Source organism: Protobothrops mucrosquamatus, unplaced genomic scaffold (genome assembly GCF_001527695.2).
Source record: "Protobothrops mucrosquamatus isolate PMUCROS unplaced genomic scaffold, P.Mucros_1.0 scaffold635, whole genome shotgun sequence".
Classification (NCBI taxonomy): Eukaryota; Metazoa; Chordata; class Lepidosauria; order Squamata; family Viperidae; genus Protobothrops; species Protobothrops mucrosquamatus.
In genome coordinates, this window is record NW_015386927.1 from 259851 (window position 1) to 281049 (window position 21199).

Below are 21199 nucleotides of genomic sequence, written 5' to 3' on the forward strand. Positions count from 1 at the left end.
TCCAGCAAGCGGGACTGGCCTAGGGGATTTTATAGGGGTTTTAATTACTTTTAAATTTGACATTCTTAAATATTTCATTTTAATCAAATTTTAAATTAGGTGTAATATGTTAGTTTTTTATCATTTGTCAGCCGCCCTGAGTCCGAAAGGAGAAGGGCGGGATATAAATACAATTAATAAATAAATAAATAAATAAAATTTTTTCCTTAACTTCAGCTTGAGAAGGGGACAATTTGACAATTTGACAATCTTCATTTCTTTCCCAGGTCATAGCTGAGACTACCTAACTTAATTTTTTTCTAGCCAAAGTTGAAGCTGTGTTCAATTTTGACTACAAACTCTAACATAAATCTTATTATTATTGCAGGAAATGTAGCCCTTCAACAGTGATGTTGCTGAGAATGCATCAGGCAATGAGATCTTCCCAGCTTCTCAGTACTTTGAACCATTTTATCTGGATGTATCCTAATATAATACTGTTTAAGAATAATAGCTATAACTGTCTGATATTGCACAGTTGACTACATCCTCTATAAAGAAAATGGGTTTGAAACTAGGGCTGTAAGTCCATATTTAGATATAAAAGGTGTTGTAACTGGAGATATTGCCATTTAGTGTTCTTGTTTTTTGATTAATGAGATCTACACTGTCTATGGAGATTCTCAATCATCCAGATCATGGTTGTTCCGAAGATTTTTTTCCAAAAGGCAACTGGAGTTTCCTGGTTTTTTCTTTGAAAATGTTTCACTTCTCATCCAAGAAACTTCTTCAGAACCCTTTGGGAGATCTCCTGAGACCCTCAAATGCAAAAATCTGTCATCTGATCTAGACTTAATACAATAAATACTATGTTCATAATAAAAATACCTTCTATTTTCAGATTCTGATCCTCACAAATGTTCTTTTAACATAATGGTAAGGATTAAAATGGACTTGTTACCCCCTGAATATCACATTTCTCTCTATATATGAGAAGAAGTTTTCCTAGTTGGACTCTGGCTTGTTAGGTGACATTGAGTCAGACTATTGACTTCATGGAGAAATACCATCTCAATCTGCTTCTAGAAATAATGTGTAATTCTTCTATGTCTATGGAGATTCTCAGTCATCCAGGTCATAATTGTCCTAAAGATGCTTTTTCACAAGGCAACTGGACTTTCTTGTTTTTTCTTTGAAGATGTTTCACTTCTCATCCAAGAAGCTTCTTCAGCTCTGACTGGATGGTGAGGAATGGAAGGATTTATACTCCTATCTCCAGTCTACAGCACAGTCCTTTCAACAGTTCCAAGAAAGCTCCACACCCATTTGTACTACTCAGGTGACCTCGATGACACAGATAAACCTCCAGGTGGCCTCAATGACTCTCTAAAAGAATGCAAATGACTAGCTGTCTGCAAGGAGTATAAGTCCTTCCATTCCCCACCATTCAGTCAAAGCTGAAGAAGCTTCTTGGATGAGAAGCAAAACATCTTCAAAGGAAAAACAAGAAAGTCCTGTAATTCTTCTAATTGACAAACATATACTTTCTTTGATTCCACTAGATTTCACTGTTCTTGCTTTTTTACTTCTGATAACTTGGCCAAGCACAGTAGCTTTTCTGTTTCATCATCCATTTTCATCACACTCCCAAAATATGAAGGCTACTCTTGTTGATCAAGGAAGTAGACAATTTAAAGGAATGTGTTTCTTTGGTTGAGTAAGAATACTTACAAGCTACTTGAATAAATCAATTCAGAGCTCTCCAGAGGCACAATGATTCAAATTATCTTTCTTCAGTTACATTGTTTGGAGATGTAGCTTTCTACAGAAGCCTCCAAGGTGGGAAAGATGAAAAGAAAGACAAGGAAGTATGGCCAGCAGCAAGATAGGTGGACAATGATGAATGCATTGTTGGAAAACATGAAAGAGCAGATTAGGGATAGCTCATCAGGGAGAAAATTGATCTTTGCGATGCTAAGAGTCAACAATTACTTAATGGTACATAGTTAATCAATCAAGAACAGAATCCATTATATGACTCGCCTTTTTATTTTGTGGGGAACTTTTTACCCATAGTCAATTTCCTCATGGCTTCTTTTACCTCCTGGTTCCTCAAGCTATAGATCAAAGGGTTTAACATGGGGATCACTACAGTGTAGAACATGGAGATAATTTTGTCCTCATCTACTGTTGAGAAGGAGCTGGGTCTCACATAGGTGAAGAAGAGGGTTCCATAAAAGATAGATACTGTTGTGAGATGGGTTGAACAGGTTGAAAAAGCTTTGCGTCTGCCCTCATTGGAGCGGATTCTCAGGATGGCTAGGACAATGTAGGTATAAGAGACAACAATAATAGAAGTGCTTACAATACCAAGGGTGCAAGATAGACCAAAAAGCACTCCCTTGTTGAGTTGAGTATCTGAACAGGACAAGGATATGACTGCAGGGATATCACAGAAGAAATGGTTAATTATATTGCCATGACAGAAGGTCAGCTGAAGAGATAAAGTTGTATGTGTGGTAGCATTCAGCATTCCTACTAGATAGGGAATGATTGCCAACCTGGTGCACACTCTCTGTGACATGATGACTGTATACAAAAGTGGATTGGAAATGGCCTTATATCGGTCATATGCCATCACAGCCAAGAGGAAACATTCAGTGGCTAAAAACAGACAGAAAAACCACATTTGTAGAGCACATCCAGTCAATGAAATATTTCTTTTCTTCACGATCATGTCTAGCAGGATTTTGGGTGTGACAACAGAAGAGTAACAGAGATCTACAAAAGACAAATTGCTTAGGAAGAAATACATGGGGGTATGAAGTTGTGAGCACATCCTGATTAATAGGATCATCCCAACATTTCCAGTCACTGTGATAATATATACCATTAGGAAAAAAGCAAAGAGTGGGATCTGTAGGTTTGGCAAGTCACTAAATCCCACAAAAATGAATTCGTGCACTGTGGTGTAATTCTTCATGGCCATGGCTTCCTATATTTTGTAGGAAAAAGAAGAAAATATTTATGTTATCAGTATAACTTCCTTCCAAAACCCTGGATATTGCAAACTAGTAAAGGTCATTTTGTAGATTTTCTCAATTAGGGAAAAACAAACAATAGCCTCTAGATTCCTGGACTTTAGGGATGTTGCTTGAATATTGTAGAAAAAGCTCAAGAAAATGGCTCCCATTTTTCTGTACACATGATTTAAAACAATGTTTTTCAGACTTTATATTTTAAATTCTACTAAGCACATTAACAAAGAACCTGTGTCTCACCAAGAGAGAAAAAGAAAACTGGACCAAACAAAAATCTAAGGCTATATATACTGTAGATTTATAGGTATATTTATCCATTTCAGTAGGTTTGAAGGATATAAAAATTGCAATAATATTGTGGACAATATTGCTATTATACCCCAATTGAGATCTAATTAGCATGAAGCTGTGTTGGCCTAAGCCTCAGTCAAAAGATACATGCAAATAATAAAAGTTAACTAGGACTGAAGCAGTTGTTTTCCTATTGCGCATTCTCCAACTAAACCCCAACAAGAAATATATCCAAATAATGAGAGCAAACTAGAACTGAAATGTTTGCCACAGGGTAATAGTGTCCACCCAAGCCCTCCCCCATACTAAAACTCATATTATACCTAACCCAAAATTTCAGAGGCTGCTCCCGTCACTGAAGGTAGGAAATGCTCTGGTGACTCCTTTGACTCTCAGCACATGCAACTGAAAACATACAAATTTCTTCTGTAGATCGCCAGTGGTGCACATTCCAGTAGCTGAGGAACAATGACTTGGAGCTGTATTTGGGGAATCATTTTAGACTTAACATAAGGGTAAGCATGTATAAGCGCCCACCATGTCCATGCAAAAAGCCACATAAATGTATACACAGAGAGCCAATTTAATGCAGTGGCTAAGGCATCAGGCTAGAAACGGGGGGATCATGACTTCTAATCCCTCCCACCAGTTGGAAGACCTTGAACCAGTACCTTTTCTCAGCCCAAGAAGGAGGCAATACAAACCACTTCTGAAAAAACTGCCGAGGAAACTGCAGGAACTTGTCCAGACAATCTCGAGAATCAGACCTGGTTGCATGGAAGAATAAAAACATACACATACATACATATAGTATACACATATCCAAGATGATCATGTATTAGAAAAAATCCTCAGAATATTCTCAAACTGTTCCAAATGGTAAAATTGGGTTTAGTTTCTAATTGGATTTCATAGTCATTTCTACCTCATGCTAGAAAGAATACCTGGATTTGGTCCTTCCTTAGGCACGGAAATCAGTTGATGACTTTGAGCTAGTTAGACTTTTCATAGCCCTAGGAAGGAGGCAATGGTGAACCGTTTCCATTGCCAAGAAAACTACATGAACCTGTCCTTGTAGTAGCCAAGAATCATGAATGACATGAAGAACTGTACAGCAGCATATATGGGTATTCTTGCTAGTATGACATTCCCTAGATTTATTTCAGGTCCAAATTACGTATGATGCTAAATGAATCACTGGAAATTCTGGGATTTTTACAGTGTATGAGAAGGCTAAGCCAAATCTGTAAGTGATGGTATTTAACTCTTTATTCACCCATAGTTTTCTGAAAATTGCTATTAATTCAATGATTCCTAAAGGTGCTTATTGGTAGAATAAGCCACAATAATTATAGAACTCATTGGAAAAAAACCCTGATGTTGGAGAGATTGAAGGCAAAAGGAGAAGAGAAGAGCAGAGGAAGAGATGGTTAGATAGCGTCATTGATGCAATGAACATGAATTTCAGCAAACTTGGGAAGACAGTGGAGGACAGGGAGGGCCTGGCGTATTATGGTCCATGGGGTCACAAAGACACAACCTAGCACCTAAACAACAACTGGAATAATTGCAACACCGAGGAAGATGTTTGTAAAAAGCAAAGCAGAAAGGATGAGAATCTCACTTTCACAATGTGGAGCACTAAATACAGCTTAGATGTACCTAGGCCAAAAATAGCTGGAAGCATCTAGTAAATGCTTTATTTGCAATATTGAAGGTAGCTGATGCATCCAAAATGAACACCTGGGGTTGCTGGCAATACCATTTTATTTCTCAGACTCTAAACTAGAATTTAAATGGTAGGGAAAAAAATAGAAAGGCATCAAGAGAAATGGCAAATTATGTTGCTGCAATTCTATGTGCCTCTGGGGGAAAAAAGTACGCATTTTCAAAACTTGGTTTTGAACCGAGATAGAAAGGAAGGTAGAAAACAAAAATGTTTCACCCTTCTTTGCCAGTTCATCTCATCTAATGGCAGAGGGCACTGATGGGATCATTATGGTAGAATCTTGGGATAGTTAGATAAATGTTGCTTTTAACCTACCCGTTCCCTTGTGCTCTGCTAGTACTTTTTCCTCCTCCAGTTACTTTGAAATTCTTGTTTCACATTGTTGAGAAGGACACATTTGCTTATTTATTGTCAAGGATGCCATTTCTGATTATATAAATTCAGGAAATGCCTGAAAGAGAGCATCATGAAGGTGACCTGGATTGATTCTTGAACTCTTTCTCTGCAGTGGCTATATTGGAAGAGATTTTATATACTGAGGGACTGGACCTGGGGGTTTTGACCTCCCAATGGGACTGATCTCTAGTGGCAATTACAATTACATTAATAGCTTTAATGGTAGAAATTATTTCCACTGCAATGTCATTTGATGATCCACCTTCTACACAAGAATATTGTGTAAAATGTTGGTGCATGAACAGCGATGATGACATATTGGCCCAAGTCATGGGCTTTCAGAGTTCTTCAGGATGAAGATCCTGTTAGTTTAAAAAATCCTAGATTCCCTGATCAAGAAGAAAAGGTCCACCTAGAAAATAAATAAATGTTCTCCCCTAAGGCTTAGAAAAATTTCTATCAATGCTCCTGGCTGTGTTTAAGTGAACTTCCCCCTACACCCAGATCTATCAAGGAACTCATCCAGTTCTTGTTTCACAGAACACCATTTGGAAAACCCCAACCTTGTTAATTAATCTAGGGTATTTAAACTCTGTTTTCCTATAACAACTCATAAGCTATAATGGGTGGGGTAATATAACACACTAAAGTGATTTCCTCCACTAGTGATTTATAACACCCTCATAACAAGTCATTATTAAAATGATATAAATTATTTCTGAATTACTGTTATTTTGGCACCAATCAAAGATGCTTTATGACAGTAGTGCATTTAAGTCAAATAAACAGTAAGTCACCCTAAGGAAAATAAACTTAAGACTTGGCATGCTTTGTAAATTAGTTTTAACCTTTATGGGTTCTGAATTCTGTCTTCATGAATTATGTGGCAGCCATGGCTAGGGGATCCTTTGCATAGATTTAGGTTGTATGTTAGTTGCTCCTGTTCCTGGACTGGGGGACCCTGCTCCCAGTCATTCATGTCCTTGTGACCTCCAGGGTGGGCTATTGCATTTACTCTATTTACTCTATGTGGGGCTGCCCTTGAAGAGTATTCAGAAGTTTCAACTGATGCAGAATATGGCACATGGGCAGTTTCTGGTGCCATACTTGGTACATGCCCCTCTTTCCACTTTTTATACTTGTCCTTTTTATCTTTCAATTTATCAGAGAGTTCTTTATGCAGCCATGCTGGTTTCTTTTGAGAGCTGTTATTTTTCTTCTTCATTGCAAGCTGCATTGGCTACATCTGTTTCATAGTACAATTCAAGATTTAAAGTTTTCATGGCTTAGGATTGGTTTACTTACAGAACTGTCTCTCTCCAATTGTTTCTACACATCCTATGTCAATTTGGTCTAGTGGTGAGGGCACCAAGCTGGAAACTGGTAAATCATATTGAGACTTGTCGTAGGCATAAAAATCTGGCTGGGTGACTTTGGGCCAGTCACTCTCGCTTAGCCCAACTCACCTCACAAGGTTGTTGTTGTGGGGGGAAATAGGAGGAGAGAGTAGTAGTAAGTACAGTGATTACCTTGATTTTTTAAATAATTTTTTTATATAAAATTAATAAAGATGGGATTAAAGCATATCTTTAAAAAAGAGCATCCTCATGTTCAGTGTGATGACAGAGCAGGATGGAGATACAACTGCAGGGATGTCACAGAAGAAGTGTTTGATGTGTTAACTGGAAAGATAATATTGTTTATATTGTGGCATTTAGCACCCCAAAGAAATAGGAAATAATTACCAAGAGAGTGAAAGCTCTTTCTGATCCTCAATTTTCACCTGTTTACATTTACTTAAACTCTGTCCCATTTGTCATTAGATTGACCACTTACTCAATTTAAATTGATCGTTCTGGAGCTCTTCACAACTTGGAGTTTTTGAATAATGTAGTATGATCGAGAAACTTGGCTAGTTCATTGCTTATCTATAAATTGAAAACTTTTATGACATGCATCAGAGAGGGCAGAAAGACTCTGAATTAATTACATGGTGGTATTTTCTGTGCCAGAAGGCATTAGTGTCATATGAAAAAGAAGAAGATGCTAATTGTTTCAGAGGAGAAGTGGATGTTGCTGTGATACAGAAAGAGCATAGCGGAAGAGGAAGATTTTGTTACCTGGTCTCTTTCAAACTCTACTTAGTCAACACTCAGCAGTTGTCATAATCCATGATTCAGAGTCTGACTCTGACCTGGAATCTGACAATGTTGCTCCAGCTGAGCCTGTGTTTCAGGATAGTCAGCCTCAGGAATCGGGAAGAGCAGTCAGATGACAAGGCAAAACTCCTAAGACCCAGGTCTAGGCAAATCCAGAGGTGAGCAGAGCAACATTCCTCCATGAGGCTTCTCACTAAGCATAGGGCAAGACATATGTAAATACAGCCAACTGTATTTAAATAGCTCCTTTGTTTGCAGTCTTTGTTGGAGATAACATTTTGATAACATTGTGATTTTGATCACAAAAAAGATGTTGAGAGTTTGGAAAAAATTCAGAGAAGAGCAACTAAGATGATCAAAGGCCTGGAGATTAAAACATATGAAGAACGGCTATGGGACTTGGGTTTGGCTAGTCTAAAGAAAAGAAGAAATAGGGGAGACATGATAACAGTGTTCCAGTATCTGAGGGGCTACCACAAGGCAGAGGGGGCCAGGTTGTTCACTAAAGCATCAGAGGGAAGGATGAGAAACAATGGTTGGAAACTGATCAAAGAGAGAAACAGCCTGGAATTAAGGAGAAACTTCCTGACAGTGAGGACAATCAATCAGTGGAACAGCTTACCCCAGAAATCATGGGCACTCCATCACTGGAGATTTTTAAGAAGAGACTGGACATTCACCTGTCTGAGATGGTATTCTCCTGCTTGAGCAGGGGGCTGGACTAGAAGACCTCCAAGGTCCCTTCCAGCTCTATTCTATTCTATTCTATTCTATTCTATTCTATTCTATTCTATTCTATTCTATTCTATTCTATTCTATTCTATTCTATTCTATATCCTAGCTTTTGCAACTTATTCATGACTCTTGATCATTGGATCGGCTGACTATCCAATTTGGCATTCTGTGACTCTTGGGATATATTTGGACTATGCTATTATTTCTTGGAGTGTATTTGGCTCTCTTTGGGCAAACTCTCTCACTAGGCTTTTGATTCACATTGCTGTCTGACTATTTTACAACATGGGGATTATAGCAGTGATGGATGCTTACCAAGGCAACTGAAATGACTCATAAGATAGGCGAGATGAGGAACATTAGATAATCAGTCTAGTGATTTTGTCTTTTAATGGAGGCAGAATAGCATACTCTTAAGTCTTTTTTTCATCTGAATAATAATGCTTTCGCTTTATGCCAATGTGGGCAATCTGCAGACTACCTTCAGTCAACTGGGTTTCATTTGTGGCATTCTAGCATGCTGAGATCACCTCACTAAGATTTGATTGATTTTCAGTGGTATTATTTTTGGTAGGCAAATCTTACCATATACTCAAACTTTCCGTGCAATGACTTAAAATCATGCTGCCAAATTTCCCTGGTGCAATTTTGTACCTTTTTAAATGATTAAAAACTCGGGGGCCCATCATCTGGCATTATATTATCAGTCATTTTATATTGTCAATCTGTGTAGTTTTCTTATTAAAATGCAGGAGTGGTTTTACCATTGCTTTCTCCTGTGCAGCATGAAATGATGTATTTGCTGTTATTTCTAAAGGATCATTTGCCTCCAGTATCTTCTTGTATCCCTATTGCCTGGTACAGGTGCCTGCTTGCTTTGGCTTGGCAGCTGGGATGACTTTCACTTCCTGGGTGACCCTTCTGGGTGTATATATGCCTGGCATAAAATCCTGGAATTGTCTGCTCTTCCCTCCTAGGAACATCTCTCTCACACACAATGAAGCAGCATATTAGTTATGTAGGGGGAATCATTCTCATATAGAACTCTAAAACACCTCTTCTAGTATTTCCTTCCTTCAGTTCAATATCATTTCATAATTTTAAATTTGAATTCCTAGAGGCTTCTTGTGTTCCCTCACAACCCACTAGCTCATTCTCCCCTCTCTCCTTCCAAATCAGTGCACTTCTGCCTTTCTTCATGATAATTATTCTGTTTTATTTCATTTCATGTTTTTCCATGTTATTCTCTTTATGTACCAGTGTATCTTTTGTTACTTATTTTTTTGCAGCAATGGTTCTCTTGTATAGATGTTTTCCTTAGCTTCAGCTTCTTTCACTTTCTCGTTCTACACAGAGTCTTTTTTATATCTTCCAGAAGCATAATTCCACATCATCTTTCGTTAAGCAGATATTTAAAAGTTAACAGCCCTCCCTTCTCAACTTTATTATTTCAAAATAATAAGTATTTCTTGGATATACAATCCTCTATGCATATGCTTTCTTGGAAGAAAGTCACCCAGTGCAATTTGTAATTCTCAGTATGAGGAAGTGTTATGCCTGACCAGAAACCCATCTCTTCCTCACTATCCTTTTCAGGGCTTCCTTCACCTCTTTATTCCTTAGGCTATAGATTACAGGATTTACCATAGGAATCACTACTGTATAAAAGACAGCAGCAATTTGGTCTTGTGCTTCAATGTCGCTTGAGGAAGGCTTCAGGTAGATGAAAAGAATTGTGGTGTAGAACAAGGTAACAGCCATCAAATGGGAGCCACAGGTAGAGAAGGTCTTCTTCCTTCCCCTGCTTGAGTGGATTCTTTGGATAGCAGTGATAATGTAGATATAAGAGATAAGGATGGTGAAGAATGAACATAGTCCTATCAGTGAAGAGATCACAAAAAGCAGAATCTGGTTGAGTTGAGTGTTTGAACAGGCAAGCTTCAGAATTAAAGGTACATCACAAAAAAAATGGTTTATGACATTGGAATTGCAAAAGGGAAGGCGAAACGTAGTGTTTGTGTGTACCATGCCATTGGCACAACCCACAAGGTAGGAAGCCAGCACCAGGAAAATGCAAACCTTCTTGGACATGACAGTAGGATACAATAGTGGATTACAGATGGCCACATAACGGTCATAGGCCATAGCAGCTAGCAGGAGACATTCTACACTTGCAAACACAGCATAGAAGTAGAACTGAGCAGCGCAGCCAATGAAAGAAATGGATTTCTTTTCAGCCAAGAAATTCACCAGGGTTTGAGGGACAATGACAGTAGAGTAACAGATATCTGAGAAGGACAGGTTGCTAAGGAAAAAGTACATAGGTGTTTGGAGATGGGAGTCAAGACGAATCAGTGCAATCATCCCTAGATTTCCGAGAAGAGTGATCACATAGATGGTTAGAAACACCACAAAAAGAGAGGTGCGGACCACTGGATTATCTGTGAATCCAACAAGGATGAATTCAGACACTGTGGTTTGATTCCATTGGGCCATGGCATTAGTTCAGTAAGCCTGTAAGACAAAGAACATTGTCAGGTCCAAGCCCAGAGGACATAGCAAAATCCAGTTGGGTCCAGTTCTTTATTTGCTTACCCCTAACCGGCAGAAGGTTGCTAAACTAGCTATAACCTTCTAACCTAGTAGATATATCCTGAAAGATTCTAGGATGAAGCTACCCCAAACCTCTTCACCCCTCCCCTTAGGACTGCATATTCTCTTAATTTGGGCTTCTCTCTGATGGAAAGTATTCCCTCATCCTTAGGAAAGCTTTGTGATGCCAAAGCTCCACTATTTATTCAGGTGCACATTCTACCATAAAGATGGACTGACACATACTCTTGTAAATCTAAAAATGTTAAGAGTAGCTTAAAATATATAGCTATTATTGCTCATTCTCTTTTATGACTCCTTTTTATTGCAATTTATTACATATGTTAAAACAACCTAGGGACACATATAATAATTAAAGATGTAAATGTGATGCTGAATTATACTCCAGATAGAGGGAATTTAACATTTTATGAAGAATTCAGCAAAGAAAATTGTTCTATAGAGGTAAAATAAAGAAGTATGCTCCTGGTATTAAACCATAGAATCAAGAAATGGATTTTTTTTGTCAGTTTTGAACATGTCTTTATATTGCACAGATAAGAAGATGGAATAGCATGTTTCCATATGGTCTAGATTTAAATAATATGTTAATGAATTCATTTACTGCAATATTAATATTATATGGCTCATTTTTTCTCTTCAGTTTTAGTTCATGTAATCACTATTTTGTATACGTTTTTCTGATTATATCACCAGTGTTGCATCATTATTAGGATATACATATTACAAAATAAATAAGTATTCTCTCCGCAATATGAAATAAATCTTTGCAGACCTGTATACATCATAGTAAACATCAAGACCAAAAAGCATATATATAAAAATCAAAGGGCTCACACCCAGGATAAAACTGATAGGTATCCACAAGCACATAGAGGAAATAAATAGACTATAAACAAACTTCAATCAATTTGATTTTGCAAAATTTTAGAATATAATTGCCACTTGTGAATTTTTAACATTTTATATGTTTGTTCTTGAAATGAAGAATGTTGTTAGAAACATATTATCAAGGGAAGCCTTAACATGTTTAGGCTATGCTTCATGCACTCTTATTAGAAACGTTTAACATTTTATTTTAAAAATCTAGTAAATAGGGTAGAATATAATGCATTCTTTTTGCTTAAAACCAAGACTACCCTATTCCAACAGGTACTACTATAGCCTATCTGCTGCCTAAAAGAAAAATGCATCAAAAAGCATTTCTCTTCAGTTGATGTGTGTTATTACATTCAGGTCCAAATACACCTGCAAACTGCAGAAAACATGAGATTGCAGTGTGGAGAAAAGAAGACTGAAAGGAAACACAATAGATATGCTCAAGTACATAAAAGAAAATGCAGAGAAAATGGGCGAGAACTGTTTCTCATGCAGAAACTAAGAGCGGAAGTAACAGGTGAAAGTTGCAGTGATCTGGAACAGTCAAACCATGAAGCTAAATGTCTATGCAGATTCTCAGTCATTCAGGTCATGGCTATGCCAAAGAGCTTCTCATTCAGCTCTGAAGAAGCTTCTTGGATGAGAAGTGAAATGTCTTCAAAGAAAAACAAGAAAGTCCAGTTGCCTCTTGAACAAACTCCTTTGGGTCAAACTATGAAGGTTGTGGGTTATCCATTTCTGGAGGTTTTTAAGAAGGAATTAGACAGCCACTTCTCAATGGCTGAATTGGTATTCCTGCACATTGCAGAAGGTTGGATTAAATGATCTGTATGCCCCCTTCCAACCTTACAGTTCTGTTACTCTATGAAAATTGCCCATACTTAACTTCATCTGAAGGATACACATGGGCAAACCATTTCTTGTAAGTAGTGGATGGACTCCACCCCTAATTTTTGCACCCCCCATGATCATTCCTGTTGATCTGTGATGGCACATGCTTTATTAATATTTCCCCCCCTAACAGGTACAACATAAGTTGCAAGATGTTAAATCTTGCAGCTTATTCTTTCCCAATCAATGACAAAGGAGAAAGGGAAAAATATCCATTTTAAAAGGAAAATGCAGCTTTTGACTCAGAAATATTTCCTGCTATTATGGAATCAGCCGCAGCTGCCACAGCCAGAGCACAATAGCTTGCTCTCTAAGAAAGGACATTGGTATTTACCTTCCTCTGAGGAAGATGTTGTGGGGTGACATCTGAGTTGGCTGCAACTTATTCATGGCCACGGAAGCCATTCATAAGCATTCTTGTGACTGATCGTAATATCTCAGTGTAGTCTTATTTTGATTGTATCTGTGGAGAGAGACATTTACTCCAGTTCTGAATGAATGATGTACCAAGCCAAAGCTGCTCTATCACATGATTTTAACTTAATATGAAATATATTTGGAAGGATCTTAGACCCGGCCTTGTGCTTATCTCATTATAAATCAGTGGAACTACTTTGGAACATGCTTCAAAGGGGTTGCCATTCTAATCATTCTAGCCAAAACAACAGACAGAGCAAGTAAGAGCTGAGGAGCAATGTGAGTTCTGAATTATTGACAAACTGTTACTTATTGTTGCTTGCTCTCTGCAGGTTTCTGTTCATTTTTTTAAGCATTGCATTTTTTTTTCACTTGAGAAAAAATCGTAGGATTAATTCTCCTGAAGCCTCTGAAAAGTCTGGTGGCATGACAACAATTTAATTGGAATAACTGGAACAAAATATTATGCTGTGTAACATAATTATTCCATAGGTTTAAGGAATTGCAAAGTTTGTGACACTGCTCAAAGTAAAGTAATATTTTGCACGGACTTATTCTGACTCACAGAAAATTGAGACTTGTAAGGGATCAAAACCTTCATCTACACTTGTTTAAAATTAATGTTGAGATAGATTTTTTTTTAAATGGGCATGTTGTAGTTGCTGCTGAAAATATCCTAGAGCAAGTCTTTGGACCTTACTCTCTGTCTCCCCACCTCATATTTCTTCAGGCCACCCTTGATTGATTTCAAGGAAAGAATTAAAGCTGAAATTTGGAATAGATAGTTCTGGGATTGTGAAGGAATTTTTCTCCAATAATGCCATGAACTCAGAGTTGGCCCAACATATTTTGCCTCTGGAAACAAAGAAGAAAACAATGTCTCCTCTTCCATTCCTTCTACAAGACTGAACCCAGCTGACAATAGATAATTTAACATTGACATGAGGGCAACATCTCCATTACTCTTGCAGGCACTATACTAATTTAGAAGCCCTGGTCAGATTTTAGGCATAACATTCTCTCCTCCAATATCTTGCTAATGCATCCCTAAAGAAATTGCAGCACTTTGTCCAATGATAGGACTAGTTTTATATTAATTTAGCAAAAATCTTATGAGATAAATTTTTATTTTGAAAAAGAGGCCCCTCTAATAATAAAGATGCCACCAATTATTTAGTGGGCAAGCCCAAAACCACTTTCTGAAGCTGTACCTCTTTACATAGAACATGTTTTAGCTTGGTACTCTGCATAATCCTGAAAGTGACTTTATAAATTGCCATTTTTGAAAGCCAGTAGCATTCTCATGTTTTAAACATTAAAACAGTCATTAACTATTTTCTATAAACATTAAAACATTATAGAAAAGAAAACATTCAAATAAAACTTTGATCAAAGAAAATTGGGTCAATTTCATGGAAAGAATACCTGTTCCTTAAGAATGCACTACTTTAGTTACTCTCCATTAAAATGACAGTGCTAATGTCTAATGGTATTATTTCTCCCAATGCTTTTGGAAGAGGAAGGGTAAGAGTCATTTTCTCTTCACTCTTTGAATTAAAACAATCAATTTATCCCAATAAGGCAATAAAGGCAAATGTTATCACTGTTCTTTTTGTATGCACAGCAGTTGGAATTTCAGTAGGTGTTGCTTTTCTCACCACTGTAGAAGAAACAGCACCTGCCAATATTCTATACCTCTTCAATTTTTGCATCATGACATCCTAAATTCCACTTTTCTCTCAAATTCTTTTATCAAAGACCCTGGCCAAATGACACAAATGAAGGTAGAATTTTGCAATACTCCTGTGCTGCAAATTAATTCCGAACCAATTTTAATTGGGGAGCAAATAATTCTTCCCAAGCACAATATAAAACATCTAAAAGTCTAATGATGAATCTGCCTTCAATTCATGCTGTAAGTTCTCCTATCTTTCATTCCAGCCTAGGGGTGAGGAAAAGGAGATTGTTTGATTAGGTTGTTCTTTTAGAGTCAATTATCATCATTTTACACTTACCATTTATGTCACAGTTTGTCTTCTTCTTCTTTTTTTTGGCCTCTGATAAAGCTAGATAGTCTCATAAATATTTACAACAATTCTGGGCATACACTCTTTCTTTTAATATTAATTCTATGGATAGACACATTTCTTTCCCTCCATATCCTCCTGTCTGCTTTAGCTCTGCCACTACATCTCACTAAGCACAGCTTTGAAGCTCCTCCCTCTATATGGGCTTTTATCATTAGAGACAAATCTTTATATGGTGGATTTGTTAATTTGGGCCCTCCTCCCTGAGGATTTCCTATTCTCAGCAGCACAGATAAAGGAAAGATAGTTATTCTTTCACTTATTTCAGATTGAAATAAATACAAAGCATCTATATTCAGGCCACAGAGGAAGATAGACTGCTAATTCCCAAACTGAATTAATTTAGTTGTGACCAGGATCAGTTTAAGGAATTTGGAGACCCAATGCCCTTGAAAACCCTGCAAGGTAGAGCAGATCTGAAAATGAAATTCACAGGAAGACTAAAATAATATTTTATTGATAGTGTATAATAACAGAATCTTACAAGTCTGACTGTGATTTTTCTCCTTTCCCTCTTTCACCCAGGGAGTCTTCTTAATACTGTTTCTGTTCCCAGCACTTAAGGAATGCTTTTGTCAATTTTTCTTACATAACAGTTTCGGTATATTTGCTTCAAAATGACTTCCCTGGCTTTCTATACGACCCATAACCCTAGCATGATACTGCAGTTAGGTTCTTCCAAATGAGATGGAGGCGGAAACAATAGTAGGTTTGTTTGCATTGACAAACCAATCTGGGAACACACATCATGTAATAAAATCCTCTTTTAGAAGAATTGTGGCATTGGTCTGATCTACCCATTGTCTACAACTGAGGACTTGGCTTGCTTCAAACCCCTTTTGGTCTGATTTGTGTGTAGCTAATTTGCGTCCCCATTAGTTCTATACTTGAACTTCTTGAAAATCTTTTTAGCTCAGTCGACTTTTCATTTGGCTTGTGATAAATATGAAGCACTCTCTCAGGAGTAGAGTGACAAGAATAGGCAAATGACTTTTTTCACTTTTGCAAATTCTGATGCACGCCCATAACTCATATCTTTCTGTTGTTCTGTTACACGCTCGGCTTTTCTGGGCTACAATGTAGCTATATGTTATGACTCCTAAAACAGGTACTAGTTGTGATTCAGGAGAATCAATGTGTTCACTTCATATGTGTGTTATGATTAAATTCCATTTATATCATATGATCTTCACGGACTTCATGGTAAACGATCTGTCTTAATTCAAGTCCTTAATGATGTTGGACTACAATATCTGGTGGATCTGCAGTTAGGAAAAGATTCCAAAGCATCATGTGTAGATTTTGTGGGTGATTTTAATTCTGAAATGTTTTTAAATATTTAGAAATGTTTCTAGTTCTCAAACTTTATTTATAAAACTTGGAAGTTGAGCTTCCCATTTTGTTAGCATGGGAAAAAGAAATAAGTTACTATAGTTCTGGTTTGATGGAATAAAAAAATTGAAGAAATTAAAACATTTTTTAAAATAATTTTTTTATTGATTTTTATAATTAAACAACAAATAACAATATGATGCATTTACATACACAAGCAGAAAAAACAAAAATAGTCCAAGTCAATACATTGTCGGAAATGCTTGGCAGTCCCCGCCTTGCCTCCACCCTCATCCACTTTCCTATCCTTCCTCCCTCTAGCCCACAACCTCTCCTCCTTCCTCCTTTCCACCTATCTATGTCCCATCTCCTTTCTAACCACCTCCTCGAGTGCAATTTGGGATACCAGCCGAGCTTCTCCTCTTATCAATACAATTATTATTTACCTATAACATGTAAATACATCAATTTTTATAATTCCCCTAATCCACTTCCCCCCCTGGACTTCCCGGAACCAAATACAGGATTAAAACACATCCCATTCCATATCTAATGTACAATTTAACTAAACAAACATAATACAATCAATATATACTTACTTTAACTCTAATAAAGCAATAAGTAAAAACAATATATCTACTCAAAAACTATATGATATTTATTCACTCCCTATTTTCTCTAAATATAATCTATCCACCTTCAACATTTAAGCTTTATATAAATTTTTTCTTACATTTTACACTTAAATTTTTCCTTCACTTTCTTCCCTCTCAAGTCAATACTTTCAAGAAAATCTTACGTCAATACTTCCTTCTTCACAGTTGGAAAAGTAAAATAAAATCCCAGTCTTAAGTTTATCAAATATTCTGAATCTTTCAAAATACTATAAGTTCTTTACAAACATATAATCCTTTTTATATTATTTCAAATATTAAACTATTTTCTTCCATTTCCATAATAAAGTCTCACTTCCAGCGTCATCAACTTATCCATCCTTTGGCTTATGAAGCTTACTAAGCATTCCCTGCAGGTCTGTCGTTGCAGATCTCTTTGGCCTCGCCCCTCCCACTGGCTCCAAAGATGGTGGATATGTTATAGATACAATTTCTGTTTGTTGTCGCTCTCTCTCTTTATGCCTATAAGCAGCACGGGTCATCCTTTGCTCCTTTGAATTCACTCCCAACTTTTGTTGACTCTGAGGATCTCCTGAAGATAATGACATGGCCCCAGGCAATTCCACAACAAGTTGCTCCATCAAATCTTCCTGTGCTTTAGATGTCGATGATGGTGACCAATCAGCTTTCAGGACCGACAAATAAAAATCTTTAGCTTTTTGAACAGAATTTAATCTGTATCTGGTCCCCGCAAAATTTACCACAATACCCAAAGGAATCTCCCATCTAAAAGGCATCTGCCGCTTCTTTAACTCCTGAGCCAAAAAAGTAAAGTCCTTTCTTCTTCTTAAAATCTTAGAAGGTATTTCTTTTAAAAGTATAATATCTTGTGCAGCAATTTGAAATCTCTGCTGATAAAAGAGCTGTATAATTTCATTACGATGTATTCTTGTGGTAAAATAAACAACCACATCTCTAGGCAGGTTTCTCTGACGTGCAACCCAGGAATTTACTCTAAAAAATTTTTCTATTTCTCCACAAATCACCTCTGGGTTGCAATTCAATACCAGGGCCAAAGCTGTAACAACTTCCTCCTTAAGTTTCTCTTGTAAGTCCTCTTTAAGACCCCTAATTCTCAGGGCAAATTCCATTTCTTTGTATTGTGACATTACCATGTCATTTTGGAGAATTTTCACGTCTTCTTCTACTTTCTCAAGTCTGTCCTCTGTTCCTTCCATTTTCTCCACTAATTCATCCACCAGTCCCTCTATACGATCAATATGAACTGCTAGTCCTTGAAAGATATGTGATATATTTTCACAAAGTTCCTGATTTTTCTTACCCAAAAGTTCTTCTGTTTGTTTCACAGTCTGCAATGAGGACTTAGCTAAAGCCTCTTGTAAATCTTTAAGTGTAATGGAAGGAGGAGGTGTTGGTGGGGGAGATCTAGGTTTTTGTTGTTGAATTTGCACAACAGGAGAAGAAATAGCTGTTTTAGGCAATGCAGAAACTCCAGTACATTTTGAAGCCATTCTGCCAAATTATTTTTAGAACTCACAACAGCAAACATAAACTTAAGAAAACTTGACTTAAGAAAGATTCTTTAAAGTCCTTTAAAATGCATCATTCCACAACCGGAAAGAAAGTGAAAGTTTTCCTTTTGTTAAAGAGAAGCAGTGCTTCCGCGGCCATTTTATTCTCACTTTCACTTATAACAAGTAACAAAAATCCCAGTGAAATCTTTGAGTTAAAGTCACAATTTAACTATAGTAAAAATCCCGTCAGGTTCCGTCTGTTCAAAAGTTACTCACAAGCAGATACAAAGTAGCAGCAGTGGCAGCGACGTCTAGCTGCGCTCCGAGGAGCAAAGACACTCCGAGCTGCGGAGAAGAGGTCCGGACTCTGGGGGAGTTCACACCTTCATCCCCCCAGAAACATTCCTGGGGGGACTAGGGAACTCTACCCCTATCCGAACCAAACTCACTTTCTCCCCTTCGCCCGGGGAGAAAGTTCCGAGCCACAAAACAGCTGATCCACGCTGTTTTGACAGCTTTGATGCAGTCCCGGGCAGGAGGCTGAGAAAAAAGCCTCCATTGGCGAAGCCTCGCCACTGGAAGTTGCCAAGAAATTAAAACATTATGTCATGGTTCTGAGAGATGAAACTCTTCAAAGAACTTTGAGGCATTGTTTACCTTAAAGAATCTTTATTCGAGCAGCATAGCATCGGCACATACATAAGCGAAGCCAAAATCTGAATTCCCCTTCCCTTAATTCCCTCCTCTAATTAACAGTCATAAATCACATTCTCCAATTAGTTTGAAATGCAGGCTTTCTCTCCAATCCTCCACACAGCCATTTCTTATTTCAAAAGCCCTGAATTCATACACTATTACAATATTGTTATGTCTAACTAACTCCCATCACATTCCTCCCCCCCAGTATCATCTAATTCTAAGAGAATATTTAGGTATTGGGCTGAACTCTTTTTCTGTAGCTACTCTGAAAGGCGTGAAGCCAGTGCTGCTGTGAACAGAGTTATTGTAAGCCACCTCTGCAAAAGGGAGGAGGTCGGTCCAGTTGGTTTGTTGGTAGGAAACATAGTATCTGAGATATTGCTCTACCATCTTGTTAGCGGATTCTGTGGCCCCATTGGTAGATGGGTGAAAAGCAGATGACAGACCTTGAGATGATCCAATTAATTTAAGAAAACTCCTCCAAAATGTAACTGTGAACTGCACTCCCCATCCAAAATTATTTGTTTAGGGGCACCATGCAGCCAGTAGATATGTTTCAAGAACAGTTTAGTCAGTTGTTGGGTGGATGGGAGCCCTTTGCAGGGGATGAAATGAGCCTGCTTTGAAAACAGGTCTATCACCGTCCAAATGACAGTATTTCCTCTCCTTTCAGGTAGGTCTACTATAAAGTCTATAGCAATTTCTTCCCAAGGTTGGGAAGGGTCTGCCACTGGCTGCAATAACCCAGGGGTTTTCCCTGGAATTCTTTTCATGGTGGCACATACAGTACAACTCCTGACATAATTTTCTATATCCCGTTTTAATCCCTGCCACCAAAACTGCCAGCGGATGAGATGTAGAGTTTTTAAATATCCAAAGTGTCCAGCCTGTTTTACGTCATGACTGTGTTTGAGAGTGTTGAGACGGAGGGCTTCTGGAAAGTACAATCCCCCCCCTTGTAAGCCAAATCATCCCTACATGTTAGGGAGGTTTGATTGTCTTTGAACCATTGATAAGTGAGGAGCTCTTGTTTTATTTTCTTTGTCCCAGGGTCATCAGGGTTAGGGGCCCTGCGAGGCGTGAGTTGAGCAGCAGTTTGTGGATTCGAGATAATTGCCTCATTAACCTCTTCGCATTTGCTTTTGTACTGGGGCAGTCTGGATAAAGCATCAGCTAGGAAGTTTTTTCCTCCCAGTATGTACTTTAGGTATGTACTTTTCCTCCCGGTATATACTCTCTCAGGTCTAATTAGAGTAAAGTTAAAATGGTTAAAGTACTGTGCCAACCGCACTTGTTTTGGGGACAATTTGTGGAGAGTTTTCAGTGCTCCTAGATTTTTGTGATCTGTCCATACTTCAAAAGGCACCTTGCTCCCTTCTAGATAGTGTTGCCAGTTTATTAGAGCCCACCTAATTGCGAACACCTCCTTCTCCCAGATTGCCCACCTCCTTTTGCTTTCAGTAAATTTTTTTGAGGGGTAGGCGCAGGGTTGCAAGGCTCCTCTTTGGTCTTTTTGCAGCAATACAGCTTTGATGGCCACGTTGCTGGCATCAGCTTGAATTACAAAGGGCTCCCCTGGGCAGGGGTGCTTTATTATTATTATTTATTATTATTTATTGTATTTTTACCCCGCCCTTCTCCTTGCGGACTCAGGGCGGCTAACAGCCTAATAAAAACAAATACAAAAGTACAAAAACACCACCGTTAAAAACATAATTAAAAGGAAATATTAATTTGGCCTTTGTTATTTTAAAATTGTTTTAAAACCCAACTAAAAATACCCCTTAGGCCAGTCCTGCCAG

At 37.8% G+C, this 21199-nt stretch overlaps 2 protein-coding genes across 2 annotated transcripts; both read right to left on the reverse strand.

The window, feature by feature from the left end:
• Positions 1-2026: 2026 nt before the first annotated feature.
• On the reverse strand, positions 2027-2968 carry LOC107289061 (olfactory receptor 1009-like). Its single transcript, XM_015817752.1, has one exon. It carries the CDS (start codon positions 2966-2968, stop codon positions 2027-2029), a length of 942 nt encoding a protein of 313 aa, XP_015673238.1.
• A 6913-nt stretch (positions 2969-9881) lies between these two features.
• LOC107289062 (olfactory receptor-like protein OLF1) lies at positions 9882-10826 on the reverse strand. The gene has a single exon (XM_015817753.1). It carries the CDS (start codon positions 10824-10826, stop codon positions 9882-9884), a length of 945 nt encoding a protein of 314 aa, XP_015673239.1.
• Between the last annotated feature and the right edge of the window lie 10373 nt (positions 10827-21199).